Below are 26,957 nucleotides of genomic sequence, written 5' to 3' on the forward strand. Positions count from 1 at the left end.
CAATTTTTTTTTAACATTTCTTTATTTTTGAGAGACAGAGAGCAGGCAGGGGAGGGGCAGAGAGAGAGAGGGAGACACAGAATCCCAAGCAGGCTCCAGGCTCTGAGCCATCAGCACAGAGCCGGACGCGGGGCTCGAACCCACAAACCGTGAGATCGTGACCTGAGCTGAAGTCGGACCCTTAACTGAGTGAGCCACCCAGGCACCCTGGCCCATTTTTCTATTAGGTTGTGTGTTTTTTTGTTTTTTTTTTTTTATTATGTCTGAGGGTGCTCACTGTGGTCTGAACAAAAGCGCCAGAAACCACCTAATCCCAATAGGCAAATGATTAAGTAAACAGATTTCAAGCCAAGAATGGATTTATTAAGCTGTTGAAAGGAGGGAAAATAGGTGCTTTCAAATGTATTCACAAAAACATTATTCAGAAAGCTAAAGTGATGACCTCACAGTCATGGGATCAAGCCCCGCGCTCGGCCTGCTTGGGATTTTCTCTCTCCCTCTCTCTCTGCCCCTCTCCTGCTCACTTTCTCTCAAAATAAATAAAAGAAAAAATTGTGACAAAAGCACCTTATTGGAACAGTTGATGACATTTGAACATGAACTGCAGATTATATCAGTACTATATTTCCTACTCGCTCTGTGGTAAAGAGGCATGGGGTTTCTAGCTCACTCTCTAGTGATTCAGAGAAAAGGGCGAAGATATATATCTATATATATCTATATCTACACACACACACACGCAGAACCTTTGTATCAGGTTCCCATGGCTTGCCAGCTCCCACAATTCCAGGAACCAATTTCTTTTTTATTTTATTTTTTTACATTTTTATTTATTTTTGAGAGACACAGAGAGACAGACAGAACACGTGGGGGAGGGGCAGAGAGAGAAGGAGACACAGAATCCGAAGCAGGCTCCAGGCTCTGAGCTGTCAGCCCAGAGCCTGATGTGGGGCTCGAACCCACAAACCGCGAGCTCGTGACCTGAACGGAAGTCAGATGCTCAACCCACTGAGCCACCCAGGCGCCCCTCCAGGAACCGATTTCTTAAGACAAATATCCCTCTCTTCCTCCTTCCTTGCCTCACTCTCTCTCTCCCTCCCCTCCCCCCTGTTTCTTGCCAGCCAGGCGCCCCCTCTTTGTCCTATTGGTCCTGTTTTTCTAGAGAACCCTGATTGATTACCTGCCGCGTCCCCCCCCACCCCCCCACCCCAGGCATATAGTGGGCGCATATTAAAGAAAGCCCAGCACAGGGGGCAAATGCAACGGTGCGTGAATCTGGGCGAAAGCCACACGGGAGTTACTTGTATTCTCCTTGCCACTTCCACTTAAGTCGGAAATTACATCAAAATCAGCAGTTGCAAAAAAAAAAAAAAAAAAAAAAAAAAAAAAAAAAAATTCTGAGAAGTTCATAACTTCACCAAGGGTCTAGGGCACAGAAAACATTAAGAACCCACGGGTGCGCCTGGGTGGTCCAGTCCGTTGAGCAACCGACTTCCGCTCTGACCCGATCTCCCTGGTTGGTTCCTGGGGTCCAGCCCCGCCTCAGGCTCTGTGCTGACTGTGCAGAGCCTGCTTGGGACTCTCTTGCTCTCTGCCCCTCCCCCGCTCCCTCTCGCTCTCAAAAATAAGCAAATATAAAAAAAAAGAAAAAGACGAGAAAACGTTAAGAACCCGTCCTTTAAGGCAATACGCAGCTTTGGTCCAAAATTCTAAAAAAAAAAAATAAAAATAGGGGGCCTGGCTTTCTGAGTCTCTCCCAGCTCAAGCGCCCCCTTGAGGTCAGGGTCAGTATGACAGCACCTCCTCCCTACCAGCGCCAAATCCTCAGAAAGCGACCGTCCAAGTCCTTGCTGAGAGCGCCCCTGGACCACACCCGTGGCTTCGTGTAGCGGCACTAAAACCCGACATCGTGCACCCTCGTGTGGGTCCCCAAACACAAATACCACACTTGTAACAGCCTGGGGGAACGCACTCCGAACTCTGTAGGGGCTTCGGCAGCATGGCAGTGGAGATGGGTCAAAAAAAATCTTTTTTTTCCGATTTTTCTTTTTGGTAGGGGTGGTGCATTTCTTTTTAACGTGTCTTTAATTTTGAGAGAGAGAGAGAGCGAGTGGGGGAGGGACAGAGAGAGAGGAAGACAGAACCGGAAGCAGGCTCCAGGCTATGACCGGTCAGCACAGAGCCCCACGCGGGGCTCGAACATACGGTTTTGAGAGATCATGACCTGAGCTGAAGTCCCGGCTGCTTAACCGACTGAGCCACCCAGGCGCCCCTCCTTTCTTTTCTAAGTAAACACTGTCTAACGTGGGGCTCGAATTCACAACCCTGAGATCAAAACTCATGGGCTCTCCCCACCGAGCCAGCCAGGCGCCCCCATTTCTGTGGTTCTAAGCCGCTCAGTTTGTGGCATTTTGTTACAGCAGCCACAAGAGACCAACGTAGGGTCCTTCCTCACCCCAGGCTTCCACGTGTCTCCGGGAGAACCCAGAAAGAGGCCAGAAACGATGGCTGTGCTCAGGGGGTGCCAACTTCAAAAGGCCAGGCAGGAGGATTTAACAGCCGGGCCACCTCCACGGACCTCTCTGGGCCTCAAAGCAACCTGGATGGGAGGCTGGGGCTCACTCACGATCCCTGCTCCCCAGGATCCCAGGGGGATTTGATCCAGTTGGATCTCTGAGCTTTTCTGCACCTTCCCTGAGGCCCTAGAAGGTCCCACATGGGGAAACCAAGGCCAAGAGAGGGGCTGAGCCTAGATCTGGGCGGAGGGGGGGGGGTCTCTTCTCTCTGGGTTCCACCCTTGTCAGGCCAGGAATTTCCTCAGTTTTGTGAGCCCAGCCTCCCTACTCTGGCTGGAAGGAGGTGTTCAGAGCTCTCTGGGTAATGCCCCACGGAAGCTGCCCCAGTTGGGGTGCCCAGTGCGCAGACCAATGAGAACCCCAGAGGGGAAAGACTGGTCATTTCCTTTCTGCTGTTTGCACCCTCCCTTGGGGCTTAAAAACCACAATCTGTGGGCAGGACGCACCTTCGATCAGCGGAGAGCCTGGGAGACCTGAATATGGTGAGTCCCCCCCCAGCAGGATCATGGGGTTCAGGAACCATCTCCCTTCTCTGTCTCCTTGCTGGGTCTCTGTCTCCCCACCTCTCCCCTTCTCGCTGCCTCTCCCTCTCTCTGTTCTCCGTCTCCTCCCTTCTCCCCTGACTCGCATCTCAAGACTCTCCAGGGCTGGGAAACAGCTAAAAAGTAAGATCATCAAGGGATTATCCCCAGGTCCTCGGGGCTGGGATCAGAAAGGTCCCTGGGGCAGGAAATCCGAGTGTTGGATCTGGCTAGATGACATCTTCCTCAAGTGGAGAGATCCAGGAGGGGTCTTTCTGGCAGCGGGAAGGACAGGAGCAAACCCTGGGAGGCTGCAAAGAACCAGCTCGGAAGCAAGGTAGTTACTCACCCGGACTTTCAGATGTTCTGAATTGTAGAGACGGGGAAACTGAGGCCCAGGCAGGAGCAGAGATGGCCCGGGTCCTTCATGGGTGGGTGGCAGACCCAGGCTGTCCCGTGGGTTCTGTGAGTGTCAAAGGGAGCCGGTCTCCAGGCTCTGGGAGGGCTCCCGCCTCCCCTGCCCCCCACCCCCCTGTGCCCCCAGGGCTGGGTCTCCAGAGAGGCAGGGCTGTGATTTAGTACCTGCCTTGCTAGAGGTTCTGGTCTTGCTTCATCTGGGTGAAAGAGGAAACGGAAGACACATTAGCTGACCAGGGAGGGGCTTGGCATTGCCTCACCCCACTTTTGAGACCTGGCTGGGGCCAACAGGACTTTGCGAAGCGGACCGACCCTTGGCTCCGGCTTCTTCTTGCCGTAAAAAGGTCCCAAATACCAAAGCGGATTCAGTGAAAAGTCACTCTGCCCGCCCAGCCCAGAGCCTCAGACTCCTTGTCACGCTGTGTTGGATCCTTCCAGAAACAGTCTACAGGTGCTCAAGAACAGAGGTGAAGGGAATAGAGTAGGGGGTAGTTTGACATGGGGGTCGAGTTGAAATAAGCTTCACGTTCTGTCTCTTCTGTGTAATAGACGAGGAGACTCCTCTTTCTTGGGCTTCCTTCTCTTTACCTTGAAGATGGGGAGAACAATCCCACGATCCTCCAGAACTAGAACCTACGTCACAGGATCACTGAGAGAATTAAATGATACACGGAAAGCTCTTACGTGCATGGTATACAGTAGGCGCTCACTGCATGTGGCATGTCTATCGTTCCTTCCCCCTGCAAACAGACGTACGTTCTGCGCGTTGGCCTACAGCTTGCTTTTTTCCCCTAGAGTAGTGTATAGTATTAGTAACCGGTATTTATTGAGCGCTTACTGTATGCCAGGCCCTGAGCTATGCACTTTACATTTACGTCGAGGAGGAAGATACTGTTATCATCCGTGTATATTTCAAGGGGATTCGTCCTTTCTTTTTGTCAGCTGTGTGATAGTCTCCTGGGAGTGTCTCTCCCCTGTCAATAGAGATTTAGGTTGTTTCCCATGTTTTGTCTTTATTTTTTTTTAAATTAAGTTTATTTATTTATTTTGAGAGAGAGAGGGAGAGAGAGAGAGAGAGAGAGAGGCAGGAAAGAGCAGAGAGAAAGGGAGGGAGAGAGAATCCCAAGCAGGCTCCACACTGTCAGCACAGAGCCCGATGTGGGGCTTGAACTCATGAACCGTGAGACAATGACCCGAGCCCAGATCAAGAGTCGGCCGCTTAACTGACTGAGTCACCCAGGCACCCGTGTCTTTATTTTTTAAATTCAATGTTATTAAAAAAAATTATTTAGGGGCGCCTGGGTGGCTCGGTCGGTTGAGCGTCTGACTTGGCTCAGGTCATGATCTCATGGTTCGTGGGTTCGAGCCCCGCGGGGGGCTCTGTGCTGACTGCTCGGAGCCTGCTTCGGCTTCTGGGGTCCCCCTCTCTCTCTGCCCCTCCCCTGCTCACACTCTGTGTCTCTCTGTCTCTCAAAAATGAATACACGTTAATAATTTTTTAAAAATATATTAAAAAAAATTTTTCTTTGCAATCTCCACCCCCAACGCGGGGCTTGAACTCACGACCCCGTGATCAAGAGTCGCACACCCTACCGACTGAGCCAGCCAGACACCCCCACTATGTTTTGTCTTTGAAACCAAAGTTACATCTTTGGACCCAAGTCTGGGTGTCCAGACTGCAGATGCTAAGTCCGTGGGCAATTTCTCTTTTAACGGACATTGCCAAAAGGCACACCAACCTAGACTTTCCCTCTGCCGTGCATCAGAGCGTCTTTCTTCCTGCCCCAGCACCCTCTGCCCCCCCATCTGCACAGTTGCATCAGACTTTCTTTTGTGTGTGCGTGTGTTCCACATTTAAAAATTTTTTTTAATTTTATTTTTAATTAAAAAAAATTTACATCCAAATTAGTTAGCATAGAGTGCAACATTGATTTCGGGAGTAGGTTCCTTAATGCCCCTCCCCCATTTAGCCCACCCCCCCTCCCCCAACCCCTCCCGGAACCCTCAGTTTGTTCTCCAGATTTATGAGTCTCTTCTGTTTGGTCTGCCTCCCTGTTTTTATATTATTTTTGCTTCCCTTCCCTTATGTTCATCTGTTTTGTCTCTTAAAGTCCTCATAGGAGTGAAGTCATGATATTTGTCTCTCTCTGGCTAATTTCACTTAGCATAACACCCTCCAGTTCCATCCACGTAGTTGCAAATGGCAAGATTTCATTCTTTTTGATTGCCGAGTAATACTCCATTGCATATATATTCCGCATCTTCTTTATCCGTTCACCCATCGAGGGACATCTGGGCTCTTTCCAGACTTTGGCTCTTGTCGATAGTGCTGCTATAAACATGGGGGTGCGTGTGTCCCTTGGAAACGGCACCCCTGTATCCCTTGGATAAATGCCTAGTAGTGCAATGGCTGGCTCGTAGGGTCGTTCTATTTTTAGTTTTTTGAGGAGCCTCCGTGCTGTTTTCCAGAGTGGCTGCACCAGCTTGCATTCCCAGAGAAGATTTTTGTATTTTTTTTTTAATTTTGTTTTTAATGTTTACTTATTTTTGAGAGAGAAAGAGAGAAAGCCAGAGCACGAGCAGGGAGGGGCAGAGAGAGAGGGAGGCCCAGAATCCGAAGCAGCTTCCAGGCTCTGAGCTGTCAGCACAGGGCCCGACGCGGGGCTCGAACCCACGAACCACGCGGGATCATGACCTGAGCCGAAGTCGGACGCTTAACCGACCGAGCCACCCAGGCACCCCCATATTTTTAAGCAGTCTCTACACCCAACGTGGGGCTTGAACCCACGACCCCGAGATCGAGAGATGCAGGCTCCACCAACTGAGCCAGCCAGGCGCCTCCGGTCCTGGGTTTTACACATCACCCTAGCTCTTGGAGCGCCTTCCACATCAGAGCATAAACTCCTCATTCTTTGGGCGAGTGGCCCAGATGTGTTCTGTGGGCCGGGATGCGCCATCGTTAACCCAGCCCCTCCCCTCTTGCTGGACCCTCTGGTTACTTCCCATCTTTGTAGGGGTGCTGCAGGGGCAAAGCTTTTCCCAGCCACTGGTCCTGGCAGGGTCCTGGAAGCCACAGGGTGTTCGAATCAGCACTTTCTTTTTTTTTCCCTGGCCTTATGAAATCAGCAAAAGGAAAAGGGCCCCCGGTGAGCTCACTGTCTGTCATGTCCATCCGGAAGGCACTTTGTCAGCTGAGGAGTGTGAGAGCAGGGGAGTGGGGGCGCGTGGGGACGCTCCCTTTTCGGAGTCTGAGTCACTCTGTAGCCAAGGAGGCCTGGTTGCTGTGGAACCTGAAGCGCAAAAGCTACTAGCTTTGAACGCTGCATCCAAAGGGAACACTCACAACGAGTTTAACCACCTGCTAAAGGTGCGGGAGGCCCTACAGCCTCCTGCTGGGCCTGGCATTAACCCTTTCGTTAAACTGGAGCTTGGGGATGGGGTGGGGGAGTGGAGGGAGGAGGGGGCTGGGTGGGTCCCAGAAGGAAATGGGAAGAAGGGGTGTGGGAGGGGGGGATGGTAAGGGGAAGGCTCCCGCAGGGGCTATTTACCAATAGAAATATATTGCAACAAGTTGAGCTTTCTATTTTGAAATGTTTTCACGCTTAGGGAAAAATGGTAAGAGCGATACAAAGAACTCCCATGATGCTCTTCACCCAGATTCTCCGAATTTGCTTTATCAGTCAATCATCTGTCTATCTATCATCTTTTTTCCCCCCCGAACATTTGAGAGTAAGTTGTTGGCATCACACCCTTTGGCTCTTAAATACCTCGGTGTTTATTTCTTATTCTTCTTTTTATTATTATTATTATTATTATTTTCTTAATGTTTTTATTTATATTTGAGAGAGAGACAGAGCGCAGCGAGCAGGGGAGGGGCAGAGAGAGAGGGAAACACAGAATCCGCAGGCTCCAGGCTCCGAGCTGTCGGCACAGAGCCCGACTCGGGGCTCGAACTCACAGACAGTGAGATCATGACCTGAGCCCAAGTCGGATGCTCAACTGACGCAGCCACCCAGGCGCCCCTCCCCCTCGGTTTTTAAAAACATAAACACAATACCACATCACCCTCAACAAAATTAGCACCGATTCCTTACTATCGTCAAACACTCCATTTTTACATTTCCCATATTACCTTAAAAATGTCTGATTTTTCCGCTTGATTATTCCACTCCAAATCCAAACAATGTCTCCATATTACCTTTGCTTGAGATGCCTCTAAATCTCCTTTAATCCATGACATTTCTTCGTCTTCTGTCTCTGTCTCTCTTTTTTTGTCTTTTTTACAGTGTCATTTATTTGTGGGAGAAAGCAGACCATACCATTTGTCCTGTAGAGTTTTCTGCGGTCTGCTTGGGCTGATCTTGTCCCTGTGGCGTTATCATGTTCCTCTGTCCCCTGCTTTTCCTGTGGACTGGTCGTTCTTGATCTAGAACCTTGATTGGAGCCCCATTCATTTATTGGGCCACAATCACTTCACAGGCGGTGCTGTGTCCTTTCTAATGCGTCACATCAGATAGAACAGGATGTCCAATTGTCTGTCTTCTCTGGATGAGCCACCCAGGCGCCCCTCTTAGATTTTTTTTCCTAAAGGAAGACTTTCCTACATCAACTCTTTATTTCCCTGAAATATATATACCCTGTGCAGAAATGGCAGGATAAATGCTTGATTTGTTTCTTTTCCAGAATAAAAAGGTGACCAATGGGTTTGCTTGGGTTTTTTTTTTTTTAATGTTTATTTATTTATTTTGAGAGAGAGGGAGGGAGAGAGTGCATGAGCAGGGGAGGGGCAGAGAAAGAGAGGAGGACAGAGGATTTGCCGTGGGCTCTTCGCCAACAGCAGAGAGGCCGATGTGGGGCTTGAACTCACAAACCTTGAGCTCATGACCTGAGTGGAAGTTGGACGCTTAACTGACTGAGCCCCCTGGGGCGCCCCAAGCCTGGGCCCTTTGAACGGCAGAGGGTCATTAGAGACCATAATCTGGGTGCTAAGGCGCTCTTTGTTCTTGGACACCTGTATCTTTCTGTGTTCCTTTCATCCCTTCTGTCCTTCCTCTTGCGAGGCAAAAATCTGTATCTTATTCCTATTTTTTATGCTTCATCTTGCCACCCCCCTCCCCCAATATTTTCTCTCTGCTCTGACCCTGAGGTTTTGAAACGACTTAAGCTAATGGTGATAGAAGAGTACGGGTCAACCAGGAAAGAAACCGAGGCACGGGGCAGTAAGGGAACTTCCAAGGGCCCAGGCAGGCTTCAAGCAGGACAGTCGGGCTCTGGCCCCTAAGTGCCGTGCTGAGCTATCCGGGAACCCGGAGCGAAAGGACACATGTGTGGCCCTCTACCCTTCGCAAAATATCCTCCCGTAGTTTGAACCGAGTAGAACAAATAAATAAAGCTCTGCTCAAATCCCCCCGCCCCCGCCCCACAACAGAAACCACCTCATAAGCCCCAGCAGCGTGACTGTCCATAAAACCCCGGAATTGCCTGATACGTTTACACACCAGTGTCCATTTGCAGACACCCCCCTGTCTGGGAAAGCAAACTGTGGTCTGATTGGACGGTTCCCAAGGCACAATCGTGCAAGGGCAGAAAACAAACAAAGATGGCCGCCTGTCTTTATTCACAGTTTGGATGTTTTGCCCCCCCCACCCCCCATGGATTTGGGGGGGAGGGGCGGGCATTGATTTTGATTCTTTTTTTTTTTTTTTTTAATTTTTTTTTCAACGTTTATTTATTTTTGGGACAGAGAGAGACAGAGCATGAACGGGGGAGGGGCAGAGAGAGAGGGAGACACAGAATCGGAAACAGGCTCCAGGCTCTGAGCCGTCAGCCCAGAGCCTGACGCGGGGCTCGAACTCACGGACCGCGAGATCCTGACCTGGCTGAAGTCGGATGCTTAACCGACTGCGCCATCCAGGCGCCCCTGATTTTGATTCTTTAAAACATCGCATCAACATATTTACCTGGATGACTGTGCGTTGTTTTTTTGTTTGTTTGTTTGTTTTTTTGATTCCCCCTTTCTGCTTACTTAAATACCAGGCCGAATCCCTGCCTTCTCGGGGGGAGCCACTCGGAGACAGAGCACGGAGCTGTCTTAGTGGGCGCGAGGCAGCAAAAGGGGGTGATGGGCGGCAGTGGGGTAGCCACCTGGGGGTATCATCTCAGTTTGTTGACGGCGTTAAAAAGAGCTAACGAGCCGCGGGGCCCCCCGGGAGGGCTCGGTCGGTTGAGCTTCCGACTTCGGCTCAGGTCACGATCTCGCGGTCCGTGAGTTCGAGCCCCGCGTCGGGCTCTGTGCCGACGGCTTGGAGCCTGGAGCCCGTTTCGGATTCTGCGCCTCCCTCCCTCGCTCTGACCCTCCCCCCGTTCATGCTCTGTCTCTCTCTGTCCCCAAAATAAATAAACATTAAAAAAAATAATAAAAAAAAAATTCAAGAAAGAGCGAACAAGCTGTGTGTCATGGGGTACAGTCCCGTCAGAACGGACAGTGACCACAACGTTGGCAGCAGGACTAGGTTTTGCCCGCTCGGTTGCCGGATCCTGGGGATGTCCAAGGATTTTAGCAGGAGGTGGCAGGGCGGCAGGTGTAACCCCGTAGCTGGGTCTGGCCCTCCGCATCCCCGTTTCCCTGGGGAGAAACCTGGGGCTCCAAGAAGAGGTGTGATGGGCTCCTGGCCGCATAGCTCTGATGGGCCCTTCTTGCCTCTCTCATCCCACCCAGGACTCCCTGAATTACAGCACCCCTGACTATGCTGATTATGGCTGGACCGTGGACCCGTACATGCCAGTGGACAAGTCTTCTAGAACCCCCGCCCTGTCTGCCCCGAATGTGACTGCCCTGGTAATCTTAGCGGTGGTCTTCCTGGTGGGCGTCCCGGGCAACAGCCTGGTGGTGTGGGTGACGGGCTTCGAGGTCCGGCGAAACATCAACGCCATCTGGTTTCTCAACCTGGCGGTGGCCGACCTCCTCTCCTGCCTGGCGCTGCCCATCTTGTTCACATCCATCGTCCAGCACGGCCACTGGCCCTATGGCGAGGTGGCCTGCCGCGTCCTGCCCTCCCTCATCCTGCTCAACATGTACGCCAGCATCTTGCTCCTGGCCACCATCAGCGCCGACCGCTTCCTGCTGGTGTTTAACCCCGTCTGGTGCCAGAACTACCGAGGGGCCCACTTGGCCTGGGCGGCCTGCAGCGTGGCCTGGGGCTTGGCCCTGTTGCTGACCATCCCGTCCTTCATGTATCGCGTGGTGCGCGTGGAGGCCTTTCCGTTCAAGATGGAGTGCGGCGTGAGCTACGGGAGAGACGGTTTCGTCACCGAGAGGGTCGTGGCCAGCCTGCGGCTGGTGGTGGGCTTCCTGTGGCCGCTGGTCACGCTCGGAATCTGTTACACGTTCCTCCTGATTCGGACGTGGAGCCGCAGCGCCACGCGCTCCGCCAAGACGGTCAAGGTGGTGGCGGCGGTGGTGACCAGCTTCTTTGTGTTCTGGCTGCCCTACCAGGTGACGGGGATGATGCTGGCCCTGTCCGACCCGCGCTCGAGAATCTTCAAGAGCGTGTCGGCTCTGGACGCCCTGTGCGTCGCCTTCGCTTACGTCAACTGCTGCATAAATCCCGTCATCTACGTGGCGGCGGCTCGGGGCTTCCACGCCCGCTTCCTCAAGTCCCTCCCCGCCAGGCTCCGGAACGTGTTGACCGAGGAGTCCGTGTCCCGGGACAGCAAGTCCTACACCCTCTCCACGGCGGACACCCCAGCCCAGAAGAGCCAGGCGGTGTGAGGGGCGCGCTCCCGGCCGCCCTCTGCTCGGCGCCCCCACCTTCCCACCCGTGCGGTTTCCCTGGGCTCATGGTAACCGTGACCTTGGTGAAACCCAAGTACCGGGAGCAACCCTGCCCCCCTCCCCGCGCCAAACAGCTCTCTGTCTGCGCGTGCGCGTGCGCGTGCGCGTGCAGCTTGTGACTAGGACACATTCGATACACAGACGACAGATGGGAAGGTCGTAACCTTTGCAGAAGAGTGAAGGGCGCCTGCGCGGCTCAGTCGCTTGAGCGTCCGACTTCGGCTCAGGTTCACGAGCTCCCGGTTCGTGAGTTCGAGCCCCACGTCGGGCTCCGTGTTGACGGCTGGGAGCCTGGAGGCCGCTTCTCTCTCTCCGCCCCTCTACCTGCTCATGCTCTGTGTGTGTGTGTCTCTCTCTCTCTCAAAAATAAATAAACATGAAAAAAAAAACTTAAAAAAAATAGTCAGGTATTTATATCACTGGAGAGCTGGAACAAAATGTAACAAGCGTCTCAAAAGGCATTCTTGCTCGTAGATACGCGGGCGAAGCTTTTCTAAGCGGGTGGATCTAGGGGCGCCTGAGCGGCCTTGGGTTGAGCACTGACTTCCGGCTCAGGTCACAATCTCCTGGTTCGTGAGTTCGAGCCCCGAGTCGGGCTCTGGGCGGACAGCTCGGCGGAACCTGGAGCCTGCTTCGGATTCGGTGTCTCCCTCTCTCCCTGCCCCTCCCCTGCTCACGCTCTTCCCCGCCCCCCCCCCAATAAAATAAACATAAAAAAAAAAGCCCAACTAAGTGTGTCGATTTAAAGTACAGTAGGTTAGGGGCGCCTGGGTGGCTCAGTCGGTTGAGCGGCCGACTTCGGCTCAGGTCATGATCTCGTGGTCCGTGGGTTCGAGCCCCACGTCGGGCTCTGTGCTGACAGCTCGGAGCCTGGAGCCTGTTTCAGATTCTGTGTCTCCCTCTCTCTGACCCTCCCCTGTTCGTGCTCTGTCTCTCTCTGTCTCAAAAATAAATAAACGTTAAAAAAAATTAAAAAAAAATAAAGTACAGTAGGTTAAAATGTTACTCAATTGGGGTTTAAAAAAAAAATGCCTTAAGTAAAAAAGAGGTTAGATGGTCCCGGTCAGAAGCAAGTGTGAGGGAAGCTTGCTGTGAGGGGAGGTTAAGAAACATTGGTTGAGCACCTCCAGGGGGGGAAGGAGGTCACGCGGGAACTTGACGTTTTACTTTGTAAACTGCTGTTTTGTTTGCATTTCTCAAAATAAATAAAGAAAAGAAAAAGAAAAAAAAAACCCAAGAAACTTTAAATTTTGGTTATCACTGCGGACTCACACGTAGCTGGCTGTGAGTGATAATACAGAGGGATCTTCTGTGCCCTTGACCTATTTCGCTATGGGAACACCTTGCAAAACGACATTACAAGATCACGACCAGGATGTGGACACCGATATACTCGAGGTGCAGGATATTTTCGTCACCACCTGGATCCCTCATGATGCCCTTTTGCAGCCCCCACCCCCCACCGACTGCCCTCCACCCTCCCAGCCTGGTCTGGGGCCCCTGGCCACCACGGTTTCACTCTCATCTTCAATTCGGTCCTTTCCAGGAACGTTATGTCAATGGACTCATTCAGCGTGTAACCTTTTGACTTTTGAAAAAACTAGTCTGCTGCGCTTGAATGATGAACACAGGGGCGCCTGGGTGGCTCAGTGGGTTAAGCGTCTGACTTCGGCTCAGGTCATGATCTCGCGGTCCGTGAGTTCAAGCCCCGCGTCGGGCTCTGTGCTGACAGCTGGGAGCCTGGAACTTGCTTTGGATTCTGTGCCTCCCTCTCTCTGTGCCCCTCCCCCGCTCATGCTCTGTCTTTCTCTCTCTAAAAAATAAACATTAAAAAATTTTTTCTTTGAATAATGAAAATAAAAAACAATAAATGTTGAAATGCTGTGCTACTTATAATCGACTGCAAAACAGTTCTGTTTAGTGTTGTGTGTGTGTGTGCGTGTGTGCAGATGGGCTAGAAATATCGTATAGACCAGCGTCATTCAACAGAAACATGCTGTGAATCTCACAGGTAGTTTCCAGTTTTCTGGTTGCCACACTAAAAAATTGAGAAGAAACGGGGGCACCTGGCTGGCTCAGCTGGGAGGGTGTGTGGCTCTTGATCTCAGAGTCGTGAATTTGCACCCCATGTTGGGGGTAGAACTTACATAAATAAATACACACACTTAAAAAATAAAAAAGAAATGGATGCAATAATAGTAATATATTTTATAATTATATTAACAACGACATGAGTAGCATAGTAATGATGAATATAATATATTCATGAACATTATACAATTATGTATTATATGAATATCAATATGTTATATAGTAATTGTGTGTATATATATATTTCAAAGATTTTATTTTATTTATTTATTTTAATGTTTATTTATTTATTTTTGAGGGGAGGGGCAGAGAGATGCCCAAGCAGACTCTGTGCTGTCAGCTCGAACTCATGAACCCATGAGATCATGACTGTAGCGGAAGTCAAGAGCCCGATGCTAACCGACTGAGCCACCCAGACGCCCCAAAGATTTTATTTTTAAGCAATCTCTACACCCAGTGTGGGGCTTGAGCTCACAACTCTGAGATCCTGACTGAGACAGCCAGGTGCCCCTATTAATAATTACATTTATAATCAAATAAAATCAAAATGTATAACTACGTCACATAATGTAGAACATATATAACATATTTTAACATTATATGAATGTATATAATTGACATCAATGTATTATAGTGATAGTAATACTATCAATATATTTATTACATTGTTATATACAATGATATTTCATATATAAAACATATTCATGCAGTCAATACTATATTTCGCCTAACAATATATCCAAGATATTGCTTTTATAATTTTTTTCCCCATTTCCCTCCTGTAACTGAGTGTTTAATTTGAGAGACAGAACGAGCAAGAGTAGAGGAGGAGCAAGAGTGGAGAGAGAGAGAGAGAGAGAGAGAGAGAGAGAGAGAGAGAATCTTAAGCAGGTTGCACGCTCAGTGTGGAACCTCACGTGGGGCTTAATCCCACGACTCTGGGATCACGACCTGAGTCCAAATCAAGAGTCGGACACTCAACTCACTGAGCCACCCAGGCGCTCCCAACATATTTCTTTTTATTAATTTTTAAAAAATGTTTATTTATCCTTGAGACAATGCGAGAGGCAGAGTGCAAGCCTCGGAGGGGCAGACAGAGGGGAGACACAGAATCTGAAGCAGGTTCCAGGCTCTGAGCTGTCAGCACAGAGCCCGACGCGGGGCTCGAACTCACGGACCGCGAGATCATGACCTGAGCCGAAGTCAGATGCTTAACCTGCGGAGCCACCCAGGCGCCCCAACCGGCCTGTTTTTAAAAGATCGTTCCGTTTGGCACCTGGGTGGTTCGGTCGATTGAGCACCGGACTCTGGATTTGGGCTCGGATCATGAGCGCGGCCAACCTTCCCCGGGGGTGGGGAGTCGGCTGCAGACGGCGAGGTCTTTCCCTCACTCTGATCTGGGAGGGAGACGTTGTCCCAAGAGCTGGCGCCCCGCAATGGTCTTCTGGAAACACTCGGAGGTCAACGCGTGGGATCCAGGTGGCTTCTCTGAGGTGGTGAGCCGCCCCGCCCGGGGAGAAGGAAGTGGGCTGAAGGGCCCGGCCGTTGCCACATCTGGGGTTTGGGGGGATCTGCTGGCTCAACAAGTTCTGAGGAGGAAGTGGGGGAGAAAGAAAGTGGATGATTGGGTTTGGCTGAGCTGGCTGTGTCCGTCCCCCGCCCCCTGCCTACCACCGCCACCAAGTGCCCCGACACCCACCCACCTATTCCTCAGACCTGGCTCCCCCAGGCCCCCGGGGCAAAGCCTCCTCCCTGCACCTGTGCCGTGTGACCTCCCCGAACACCACACCTCTAACCCCCAGGTAGGTACCGTTCCAGATCAGCACGGTCTCATAGGAACACAATGCGAGCCATGCGTGAAATCGTCTGTTTTCCAGCGGCCGGGCAAGAGGCAAGCAAAGTGAAGCAGAGGGAATCAGATACAATTAATTTGGGTGTTATTTATACTTTTAAACGTTTGTTTATGTGTTTTGAGAGAAAGACACAGAGAGAGAGAGCGCGCGTGCGCTTGTGTGTGAGCGGGGGAGGGGTGGAGAGAGGGGGGGAGAGAGAATTCCGAGCAGGCTCTGTGCTGACAGCAAACTCGGGGCTCGATCCGGTGAACCGTGGGGTCGTGACCTGAGCCGAAATCAAGAGTCAGACACTTACCCGACTGAGCCACCCAGGCTCTGTACTTCTGGAGCTCTATGTGTCTAACGCGCCCAGGTTCTAGGGTGACATTCTACAATCCTGTGATTCAAATAGTCTGTGACTAACACTGTAAGATCCCTTGGGTCAAATAGCCATTCACCCTTTCAGGCTTCTAGAATTTTGTTAGGGTGGGGGCACCTGGCCGGCTCAGTCGGTAGGGCGTGCGACTCTTGATCTCGGGGTTGCGGGTTCGAGCCCCAGGTTGGGGATAGAAATTACTTAAAAAATAGAATCTTTAAAGAAAATAAGTGAATCTACAAAATGACGTTCGGGTGAACCCTGTGAAATTGCCAAACTTCATCCCATTGTGGGGTGAGGAGGTATAATGGCTTATTGTTTATTATTTAAAAAAATTGTAAAATACAAGTCACGCAAAAAGTCACCATTAATGGCATTTAGTACATTCCCAGTGGGGTGCAGCTGTCACCACGATCTGGTTCCGGAACATTCCCATCACCCCAAAAGACACCCCTCCCTGCCCCCCAGCTCCTGGCAACCACTTACCTGCTTTCTCATCAGATATTTGTCGGAATGCGACCTATTTGCACCCACAACATGGCAATTTCCTATGTCAACTTCACCTTTTTTTTTTTAAGTTTATTTATTTATTTAAAAAAATTTTTTTTCAACGTTTTTTATTTATTTTTGGGACAGAGAGAGACAGAGCATGAACGGGGGAGGGGCAGAGAGAGAGGGAGACACAGAATCGGAAACAGGCTCCAGGCTCCGAGCCATCAGCCCAGAGCCTGACGCGGGGCTCGAACCCACGGACCGTGAGATCGTGACCTGGCTGAAGTCGGACGCTTAACCGACTGCGCCACCCAGGCGCCCCAAGTTTATTTATTTTTGAGAGAGAGAGAGGCAGAAAGAGTGGGAGAGAGAGAGAATCCCAAGCAGGATCCATGGCAGAGCTCGATGTGGGGCTCGGACTCCCAAACCGTGAGATCATGACCTGAGCTGAAATCAAGAGTCTGACGCTTCACCGACGGAGCCCCCCAGGAGCCCCTCTCAACTGAACCTTCTAAAGTGTTCTCCTTCGGGGCGCCTGGGGGGCTCCGTCGGTTAAGCGTCCGACTTCGGCTCAGGTCATGATCTTGCAGTCTGTGAGTTCGAGCCCCGCGTCGGGCTCTGTGCTGATGGCTCGGAGCCTGGAGCCTGTTTCGGATTCTGTGTCTCCCTCTCTCTGACCCTCCCCCGTTCGTGCTCTGTCTCTCTCTCTGTCAAAAATAAATAAAAACATTAAAAAAACTTTAAAGTGTTCTCCCTCTAGATTCCCTGTGTTGAGGGGCTGGGACTTGGCATCTCGTGGGATGGCTGTAAAAGAATCCCACCCCCTGATTGGCCCCTCACTTTTTATAAATCTGTCGTCCCCACCCCCTCATCCCTCGCCCCTGGCCTCTGCAGCCTGTAGAGACACTGTCCTCAACCCACAGCATCCCCCAGGCCCCCAGCGCCAGGGACACCGGAAAACCTCGGCCTCCCAGAATCCGAGAAACGTGCACCCTGAGACTCAGGGGCTGAGTTTTATGAAGATCTAACGATTTGAGCAGTTTTAGCCCAATCTGTAAACTCCGGATGAGACTGAGGACGGACAGTCCCCGGGTCTTTTCGGACCGGGACGGGTTCCCATAGGGTGTGGGAGATGAAGGGGTCTCCCGGAGCAAGGCAGGGACGGAGGGGACAATTGTCTCCTCGGGAAGGTCTGGGGCCATGACAAGGTTTAGCCAAGACGCGGTCACCCAGGGAGGGGCCGGGAGATGCCCCAAGTCACTCGCGCAGTGAGTTCCATCCAGTTTGTTGACTCAGAACAACTTCCTCTAACAACATGATTTTACTCTACACAACAGCAAAAGAAACATTGTAAATACGTCCCCTCAGCCCCTGAAGCACACACAGAGAGAAGTACAAACACAGAAAGCTGCTGAATAGGGGCTCTGGGATCGGAGAGTCACTTCCTCTTGCTAAGCCTGCGTCCTTTTTTTTTTTTTTTGGTCATGTTTACTTATTTTTGAGAGAGAGAGAGAGAGAGAGAGACAGAGCGTGAGGGGTGTTCGAACAGAGAGAGAAGGAGACGCAGAATCCGAAGCAGGCTCCAGGCTCCAAGCTGTCAGCCCAGAGCCCGACGCGGGGCTCGAACCCACGAACCGTGAGATCATGACCTGAGCCCAAGTCGGACGCTTAACCGACGGAGCCACCTGGGCACCCCAAAGCCTGCGTTCTTAAAATGTAAATTTTAAGAGTTTCTGTTACAGTCTTTCTGCTGTGGATTTAGCACAGGTGAAGCCACCTCCGATGTGCCGGGCACTGTCGTATTTGTATCTGTGTTTTAAATCTCTTTACCCTTTTTTTTTTTTTTTTTCCTGCTTGCTGCAGAAAGTCCACTGCACAGGAGAGGAAACTGAGGCTCAGAGAGGCGGAGACCCCCCCCCCAAACTCCTCAGCAGGGGACCTGAAATATGAGTCCTTCTGGTTCTCACGCCCACGTTCTCAGCCTTTGTGGCTGTGCTGGGAGGGAGGTTAAGGACCGTGCGGTCAACATCTTCCCATTCTAAAGATGGAAAACTGAGGCTCACAGGAGGGATAGGATTTGTTTGCGTTTTGTCGGCTCTGAGGCCTCAGGCCCTGTGTTTGGTGGCCTTGGGCTTTTTGTGGGGACCGTGACCCTGAGCCGTCTCCCTCAGCGCGCACGGAAGGCGGGAGGCGTGTTTATCTGCCCTTGGGGCTCTGCGGAGGGAAGAGAGAGAGGGGCTGGGCACGCGGTTGGAGGCTGGGAGGCAGGGAGAGGGCAGCGAGTGCTTGGTGAGGGTGACCTCAGAAGGTCCCATGGGAGAGTGAGTCTAGGCCCAGATTCCCACCCCCCCCATCCCGCCCCCCCAGGTCTTGAAGGTCAAACCGCACACAGGTGTGGCTTCCAGGAATCGGTGACTGGTGACATTGATCCTGGGGTTGGTGACACGGGGTCAGCCCTCCACCCACCCGAGCCCTCTCCGGCTTCATGCGCTGCCCGGTAATTTTGGGATATGTGAGTCATGGGAAGAGTACAAGACAAACACACCCCGGGGAGTAGGTCAAGGCCACTCCTGTTTTTCCTGGCTGTGGAGATCTGCTGGGGCCCGTGATTCGGCGGTGCCCAGCGGCATCCCGTGGGAGCCCTCGGCCAAGGGGACGGGCTTCCAGGAATCCCCCCGGCTGCCAGACGCCCGGAGAGACCTCAGACCTCCCGGGTCCCGGCTGTGAGCCCCGCTCGTGCTTCAAGTGGCATTGGGTCAAGATGAGGGTCCTCTTACAAGAGACGGTAAGGATGGAGGGAAGGGAGGAAGGGAGGCGTCGCACCAGCTTGCCTTTCAGACGAATGATTGTCAGAAGCTGGGAATCAGTCCTGGGACTGGAGAGATGGAACCCTCTCACCATTCCGTTGTGAATCCAGACCCTTGGAATTTACGCAGGCAGCCAGGCAGAAAAGCTTGGGGCAAAGGACCCACGTAGCCCTCCCACCCAGGTGGAGGTCAGTCTTCAACCTCCAGGATCTCGGGCAGTTTCTGGAGACCCCAGCAAATGGCAACGCATCCCGTGACCTAGCCCTTCGACTCAGTCATCCCACTTCTTAAGACTTTGACTTTATTTTCATGTGTAACATACACACACAAAAGTGGGCACGTCAGAACCAGGAAACTCAGCGTATCTCCACGAGCCGAGCTTGCACAGGCAGTGAGCACCCCGGTCAAGAAATAGCACAATCCACGGGGCGCCTGGGTGGCGCCGACTTCGGCTCAGCTCATGATCTCGCGGTCTGTGAGTTCGAGCCCTGCGTCGGGCTCTGTGCTGACAGCTCAGAGCCTGGAGCCTGTTTCGGATGCTGTGTCTCCCTCTCACTGACCCTTCCCCGTTCATGCTCTGTCTCTCTCTGTCTCAAAAATAAATAAACGTTAAAAAAAAAATTTAAGAAATAGCACAGTCCAGGGGCGCCTGGGTGGCTCAGTCGGTTGAGCGTCAGGCTCTCCATCTCGACTCAGGCGGTGATCTCCCCGTTTGTGAGATCGAGCCCCGCGTTGGGCTCCTCGCCGAGCGTGAAGCCTGCTTAAGATTCTCTCTCCCTCTCTCTCTCTACCTCTCCCCGCTCTCAAGGTTAAAAAAAAATTTTTTTTAAGGTTTATTTATTTATTTGGAGAGAGACAGAGACAACGTGAGCGGGAAAGCGGCAGAGGGAGAAGGAGACAAAGAATCCCAAGCAGGTTCCGCGCGGTCAGCACAGAGCCCGATACGGGGCTCGAACTCACGAAAACGCAAGATCGTGACCTGAGCCGACACCAAGAGTCAGACGCTTCACCGACTGAGCTACCCAGACGCCCCTCAACATACATAAATATTAAAAATAAAAAAAAGAAATAGCCCAACCCTGGTCCCAAAGTGCCCTCCCGTTCCCCCAGTCACTAACCCCCCCAGATAATTCTTCTGCTCGTTTTTTTTTCTTTTTTCTTTTTTTAAAATTTTTTAATGTTTATTTACTTTTGAGACAGAGAGAGACAGAGCATGAACGGGGGAGGGTCAGAGAGAGAGAGGGAGACACAGAATCTGAAACAGGCTCCAGGCTCTGAGCTGTCAGCACAGAGCCCGACGCGGGGCTCGAACTCATGAACCACGAGATCATGACCTGAGCCGAAGTTGGACGCTTAACCGACTGACTGAGCCACCCAGGCGCCCCTCTTCTGCTCGTTTTTGAACTTGATGAGAATGATACTACTCAGTCAACCCTCCTGCATGTCTGTCTGGATCTCTCCCTTCAGCAGTGTATATATGAGATCTATCCACCTTCGCGTGTGTGGTTTGCTTATTCTCATTGTTGTGGAACATTCCACCGCAGGAATATATCCTGCTCTGTTTATTCGTTCCCCTGTGGGTGATTATTTGGGTGGTTTCCCAACATGGGCTGCTGTGAACGTGACTCTTCTGGCAAAGGTCTTTTGATGAGCATATGTATGCTTCTCTGGGAGGTGGCGGTGAGGTATCCCATGTTGGGTTCAAGTCCATTCTGCTCCACGGTTCCCCCGGGCCCCAGGGGTTCCAACACGACAGGCTGATTTACAGACACACGTGTGCCAAGAGCACTCACACAGGTGCTTGGGATCTCAAGGAACCGAAAGAAGCCGAAGTCACCCGTTTGTTTCTTGGTGCCTCAGTTTCTGTCTTCATTCTTTTACTCGCCAAACATCCCCTAAGCACCCGCTGCGGGCCGGGTGCTCTTCTAGATGCCGGGGACATAGTGGAGCCAGAAGTAGCCAACAGTTTGGGAAATGGGGCATAACAATGGCACGTACCTCATAGCGTTGTCTTAAGGGTTATGCCTGGTACATAGTAGGTGCTCAATAAATGTCATCTGCTCTCTTCATTGTTATAAAGTAATAATAATAGTTATTTTGGTAATTATGTTTTACATGTAGATATAGTTATATGAATATAGTTTATTGCACAAAAGGTGATAAAATAATTAAGCTGCTCGTGACCATCATTAAAACTGTCCTTTATTGGGGCGCCTGGGTGGCTCCATCGGTGAAGCGTCCGACTCTTGGTTTCAGCTCAGGTCATGATCTCGCGGCTTTGCTGGTAGCGCAGAGCCCGCTTTTGATTCTCTCTCTCTCTGCCCCTCCCCTGCTCACGCTGTCTCTCTCTCTCAAATAAATAAACTTTAAAAAAAAATTTTTTTTCAACGTCCTTTATTTAGTCTAAGGCTGGTTAATGAGCACGACCCGTCCAGCCAGGGGGCCGATTCTGAACCGTAAGAAAAGGGTGGATGTGTGTGCAGATAGGGAAACAGATCGAAAACACGTTGCGTGGAAAGGGCTAAGAGATGACCCAGGGGGTGCTGGAATGTTCCATCCCTGTCTGACATCTGAAAAGGGAAATACCACAGACTGGTTGAGCTGCCAACACGCGGAATGCTTTCCAGACTTTAACCAGTAAAAGCTGGGCAGGGCGGGGGTCTTAGGGTGGGAGAGAGGGTGCGTGTAGCAGCAGCTGACGTGTCACATGCTCACTGTGGACCGGGCATGGGGTTCGGCTTGTCGCCCCGATTCACTTACTGAATCCTCGTGACACTAAGGGAAGAATATCATTATCCTCGTCTCACAGACGGGGAAGCTGAGGAACAGAGAGGTTCAGTGACCCGCCCAAGGTCACACGGCTGGTGAGGGTTTGAATTTAAAATTTTTTTTAATTTTTTTTTTTTTTGAGACAGAGAGAGACAGAGCATGAGCGGGGGAGGGGCAGAGAGAGAGGGAGACACAGAATCGGAAGCAGGCTCCAGGCTCCGAGCCATCAGCACAGACCCCGACGCGGGGCTCGAATCCACGGACAGCGAGATCATAACCTGAGCTGAGGTCGGATGCTTAACCGACTGAGCCACCCAGGCGCCCCTGAATTTTTAAAGCCTGCACACACACACACACACACACACACACACACACACACACAAAGTGGCCGGGCCTCTTAGCAGCTAGTTGGCAGCTAGTTGGCGGGGTGGAGGGGGCAGAAGGTGTCCCAACTTCCCTTTTGCTCTTCCTGTTGTGTCAATGCCAGATAGGGCTCTGGGTAGGGCCAGCCAGCCCATGAAGAGTCAGCAGACAGCCACAGGGTCAGGTCTGACATTATGGGGGATCGTCTACGGTCTACCTGAGCCCTTTGTCTGTGCCACGTGATTTACACACACCAACTCCTCAAGGCCTCCTTCCCCTCCGCCCCAAACCGATGAGGTAGGTCCACCTCCGTGACTCATTTCTCAGATGAGGAAACCGAGAGAGAGCCAACTGAAACTCAGTTACAGAACCCAGGTCTGCTCCAGGCCACGGGCTGTCCTGCCTTCTGAATCTAAGATTTCGGGGTGAATATATTCCAGGGCCCGGAGGTCCGGGGTGGGGCCAACCCAGTTCAAAACTTGGCTCTGTTACTTGCTTAGCTGGATGGTCTTAGGGAAGTTATTTCTCTGTGCCTGTTTTCTCGTCTGCAGAATGGGTGCAATAACAGTGTTAGAATCAGAGGGTTGTTATAGGGATCGAATCATTCACTGTTCCTTGAACGTGACCGGCCATGTTCTCACCTCAGGGCCTTTGCACTGGCTGTTCCCTCTGCCTGGAACTCTCTTCTCTCAGATCCCCACACGGCTCATCCCTCTCGCCTCCTTTATGGCTTTGTTCAAACGTCACCTTCTCAGGGAGGCCGTCTTTGACCACTTATTTAAAATTCCCTGTGTGATTTTTTTTTTTTTTTTTGCCATAGCATTTATCACCTTCTAAGATACTGTATTTTGCTTCTTTATTCCTTGTGTGACATTCCTTCCTCGTCTGCCTCCATCCACCTAGAATGTCACCCCGTTGTGTATTCAGTGCCTGGAACAGACAGGGTAGTCAGGTGCTAACTTGAATGAATGAATGAATGAATGAATCTCCTAACGGAGAATTCGAGATTTTATTTTTCCTGTTTTCCTGACACTATCATGACTTTACAAAATTGCTCTTAGTAGGGGGCGCCTGGGTGGCTCAGTCGGTTGATCGTCTGACTTCGGCTCAGGTCACGGTCTCGCAGTTCGTGAGTTCGAGCCCCGCGTCGGGCTCACTGCTGTCAGCACGGAGCCCGCTTTGGATCCTCTGTCCCCCTCTCTCTCTGCCCCTCCCCTGCTTCCTCTCTCCCTCAAAAAATAAATAAGACACATTTTTTTAAAATTTTATTTATTTTTGAGACAGAGAGAGACAGAGCATGAGTGGGGGAAGGGCAGAGAGAGAGGGAGACACCGAATCTGAAGCAGGCTCCAGGCTCTGAGCTGTCAGCACAGAACCTGACGCGGGGCTTGAACCCATGAACCGCGAGATCATGACCTGAGCTGATGTTGGACACTCAACCGACTGAGCCCCCCCCAGGAGCCCCCATAGAGGACATTTCCATGAACACACAGCTCTGCTCTGGAAATTCCAAATAATAATTGGCTAGGGTCCTACTATAATATTTGGGGATTCCAAAAATTTTTTTATCACGATCATTTTTTTTATATAAAAATATTTTTTTAATGTTTATTTATTTTGAGAGACAGAGGCAGAGCACGAGCGGGGGAGGGGCGGAGAGAGAGAAAGAGAGGGAGACACAGAATGTGAAGCAGGCTCCAGGCTCCCAGCTGTCCGCACGCAGCCCCACGCTGGGCTCGAACTCACCAACCATGAGATCACGACCTGAGCTGAGATCAGGAGTCTGTCGCTGCACCCCCTAGGCCACCCAGGCGCCCCGATCGTGATCATGTCGTGACACTGTAGTGTTCCGGAATTCCCAAATGCTAAGAAGCCTGGGTTGTAACACTGGGACATTCTAGAATTCCCGCATGCTCTGGAACTAGTTCTGGAATTCCAGGATTCCAACGGGGGGAGGGGAGGGGGGCGGGCGTGCTGACGTGGCATCGTCCTCGAAGTCCAAGTCGCTCCCCAGCTAGTTGCAAGACCGGAACGCGCTGCGGTTTGGAGGCCGTCACAGCGTCTAGTCTCCAAGCCGCTAATGGGGCTCCCACCCCCTAGGATTCCGGGGACCCGGCGGGGGGGGGTTTCCTCCTCACTTTCCACGCCTTTCTCCCCGGTTCAGGTGTCTGGGGCCTGGATGGAGAACACGTCGGTCAGCTACGAGTATGGGGATTACGACGGGATTCCGGACCTCCCCGTGGACTGCATGGACGGCACCTGCGTCTCCAGCGACCCGCTGGGCGCCGCCCCGTTCCTGCTCTACGGGGCGGTCTTCCTGCTGGGCGTGCCGGGCAATGCCGTGGTGGCCTGGGTGTCCGGGAAAGAGGCCCGCCACCGGGTCGGTGCCAGCTGGTTCCTCCACCTGGCCGTGGCGGATCTGCTCTGCTGTTTGTCGCTCCCCATGCTGGCGGTGCCCCTCGCCCGCGGGGGCCACTGGCCGTACGGGGCGGTGGGCTGTCGGGCCCTGTCCTCGGCCATCCTGCTGTCTATGTACGCCAGTGTGCTCCTCCTGGCCGCTCTCAGCGCGGACCTCTGCCTGCTGGCCCTCAGGCCCGGCTGGGGGGCCGCGGCGGGGCGGGCTCGTAGGGTGCAGGCAGCCCGCGCGGTCGCCTGGACGGTGGCCCTGTTGCTCACCGTGCCTTCGGCGATCTATCGCCGGCTGCACCAGGAGCATTTCCCTCAACGCCTGGAATGTGTAGTGGACTATGGTGGGTCCGCCGCGGTCGAGAACACCGTGACCGCCACCCGCTTCGTCTTCGGCTTCCTGGGCCCCCTGGCGGTCGTGGCCGGCTGCCACGGTGCCCTCCTGTGCCGCGCGGCCCGACGCCGCTGGCCACTGGGCACGGCTGTCGTGGTGGGCTTCTTTGTGTGCTGGGCCCCCTACCACGTGCTGGGGCTGGTGCTCGCCGTGGCCGCCCCGCACTCCGCGCTCCTGGCCCGGGCCCTGCGGGCCGAACCCCTGGTCACCGGCCTGGCTCTGGCTCACAGCTGCCTCAACCCCATGCTCTTCCTGTATTTCGGGAGGACGCAACTGCGCAGGTCACTGCCGGCTGCGTGTCACTGGGCCCTGAAGGAGTCGCAGAGCAAGGATGAAAGCGTGGTCAGCAAGAAATCCACCAGCCACGACCTCGTGTCGGAGATGGAGGTGTAGGCTAGAAGGAAACTTGGTTTGTGTTCTTCTGTCTGATTTCGCAAACTGGCTTCAGGCACGGCTGGATCCAGGGGCTCAATGATATCATCACTGATTTCTCTATCCATTCAACATCCATTCGTTATGCACCTGCTGTGTGTAAGGCCCTATTATAGGCACTGAGGAAGTGGCAGTGACCAAAACAGACACAGACCCCTCCCCTCGGGGAGCTGGCATTCTAGTGGACGAAGACTGACAGAAAGCAAAGGAAAAGTGAATATGGAATACATCAAGTGGTGATAAGTGTTAAGAAATCTAAAGGGGACGAAAAGGGCTGAGTGAGGCAGGGATATAGATCAGTCAGGCAAGGCTCATCGGGTAAGGTGATATTTTAGCCAAGACCCGAGGAAGGGAGGGAGAGGTCATGCTTAAAGTATGTTAAACACGGGGCTCAGCAAGTACAAAGGCCCTGAGGCACAATGTGCTTGGCATATTCCAGGAAGAGTGAAAAGGCCAGTGTGGAGGGAGCAAGAGGGAAAGTGGGGTGAGAAAGGGAGAGAGATGGTGGGGGGCCAGATTTGAAAGCCTCTCAGGCCATAGCAAGTGTCTGGAGATCCATGGGAGTGTTCTGAGCTACTCTTATCAGTTAAAATACACAAGACCCAGTAAATTTGAGTTTCAGGTAAATAACAAGGAAAAGGTTTAAAAATTTTTTTATTTTAATATTTTATTTATTCTTGAGAGAGAGAGAGAGAGAGAGAGAATGAGTGAAGGAGGGGCAGAGCAAGAGAGGGACACAGAATCCAAAGCAGGCTCCAAGCTCTGAGCTGTCAGCACAGAGCCCGACATGGGGCTCGAACTCACGGACCGCGAGATCATGACCTGAGCCGAAACCAAGAGCCAGATCCTCGACCGACTGGGCCACCCAGGCATCCCTGTAATTTTTTTTTTTTTCTAATCTACATCAGGCGACCCTTTTCTGAGCACAAAGAGGTCTTGATCTGACTTAGATTTTAATAGGGTCCTTCTAGTTGCTGGTGGAGACGAGTCTATGGGGGTGGGGGGAAGGGACACGAGAAGCCATTGCAACAGCAAAGAGACTACTGCAAAAGTCTGAGCAAAAAGTGACGGTGACTCGAGTCAGGGTAAGAGCAGAGGTAGTGAGAAGGTGACAGATTACGGGTGTATTTTGAAGGAAAGCCTACGTCCTCGCTCCTTAGCTTGGTATTTGAGGCTTCTCTCCACTACTGGACACGTTTATATTCTAGTATATTCTTGTAGCAGACAGAATAATGGCCCCTAATGAGGTCCATATCCTAATCCCCTGAGCCTGTGACTATGTGACCTACCGTGGCAAAGGGAACTTTGCAGATGTGATTAAGGATCTTGGGGGTGGGGAGAGTATCTTAGATGATCTGCATGGGCCCAAGGGAATCACAAGGGTCCTTATCAGTCAGAGTCAGTAGCAGATGTAACAACAGAAGCAGATGTCAGCGACTGGAGACAGAATGCGGCCCCAGAAGGGGCTTACCGACACCTTGATTTGAGACTTCCGACCCCCAAAATTTACAGAATAAATTTGCATTGTTTTAGTCACTACGTTTGTGGTTACTTCTTAATTGGCAGCCACAGGAAACTCACACGGATCCTCTGAGCTGGATTAGTTCATGCTTCTGGGCCGTTTCCCCAAGCTGCTGCCGTTGCCCA

General features: G+C 52.0%; 2 protein-coding genes across 5 annotated transcripts; both read left to right on the forward strand.

Moving 5' to 3' along the window:
• The first annotated feature begins 2,888 nt into the window (after positions 1-2,888).
• Positions 2,889-11,400, forward strand: C5AR1 (complement C5a receptor 1). Of its 2 annotated transcripts, none has more exons than XM_015070706.3 (2): positions 2,889-3,058; positions 10,233-11,400. In XM_015070706.3, exons 1-2 carry the CDS (start codon positions 3,056-3,058, stop codon positions 11,283-11,285), a joined length of 1,056 nt encoding a protein of 351 aa, XP_014926192.2. In that variant the 5' UTR covers positions 2,889-3,055; the 3' UTR covers positions 11,286-11,400. The 2 variants fall into 2 exon arrangements, with proteins under 2 accessions (XP_014926192.2, XP_026893715.1); XM_027037914.2 differs by lacking the exon at positions 2,889-3,058 and adding an exon at positions 3,095-3,434.
• Positions 11,401-15,105: 3,705 nt separating this feature from the next.
• Positions 15,106-26,859, forward strand: C5AR2 (complement C5a receptor 2). 3 transcript variants are annotated; one of them, XM_027037915.2, is made up of 2 exons: positions 15,106-15,241; positions 24,243-26,859. In XM_027037915.2, exon 2 carries the CDS (start codon positions 24,258-24,260, stop codon positions 25,269-25,271), a length of 1,014 nt encoding a protein of 337 aa, XP_026893716.2. In that variant the 5' UTR covers positions 15,106-15,241; positions 24,243-24,257; the 3' UTR covers positions 25,272-26,859. The 3 variants fall into 3 exon arrangements, with proteins under 3 accessions (XP_026893716.2, XP_026893717.1, XP_026893718.1); XM_027037916.2 differs by lacking the exon at positions 15,106-15,241 and adding an exon at positions 18,061-18,924; XM_027037917.2 differs by lacking the exon at positions 15,106-15,241 and adding an exon at positions 21,630-22,375.
• The last annotated feature ends 98 nt before the right edge of the window (positions 26,860-26,957 follow it).

The sequence above is a fragment of the Acinonyx jubatus genome, chromosome E2 (genome assembly GCF_027475565.1).
Source record: "Acinonyx jubatus isolate Ajub_Pintada_27869175 chromosome E2, VMU_Ajub_asm_v1.0, whole genome shotgun sequence".
NCBI classification, from domain to species: Eukaryota; Metazoa; Chordata; class Mammalia; order Carnivora; family Felidae; genus Acinonyx; species Acinonyx jubatus.

Coding starts and splice junctions, on each gene's coding strand:
- C5AR2 (XM_027037916.2), top strand. CDS start 18,901: ATGAGGGTCCTCTTACAAGAGACG. Junction 18,925..24,242: donor GGGTCCTCTTACAAGAGACG/GTAAGGATGGAG, acceptor TCCCCGGTTCAG/GTGTCTGGGGCCTGGATGGA.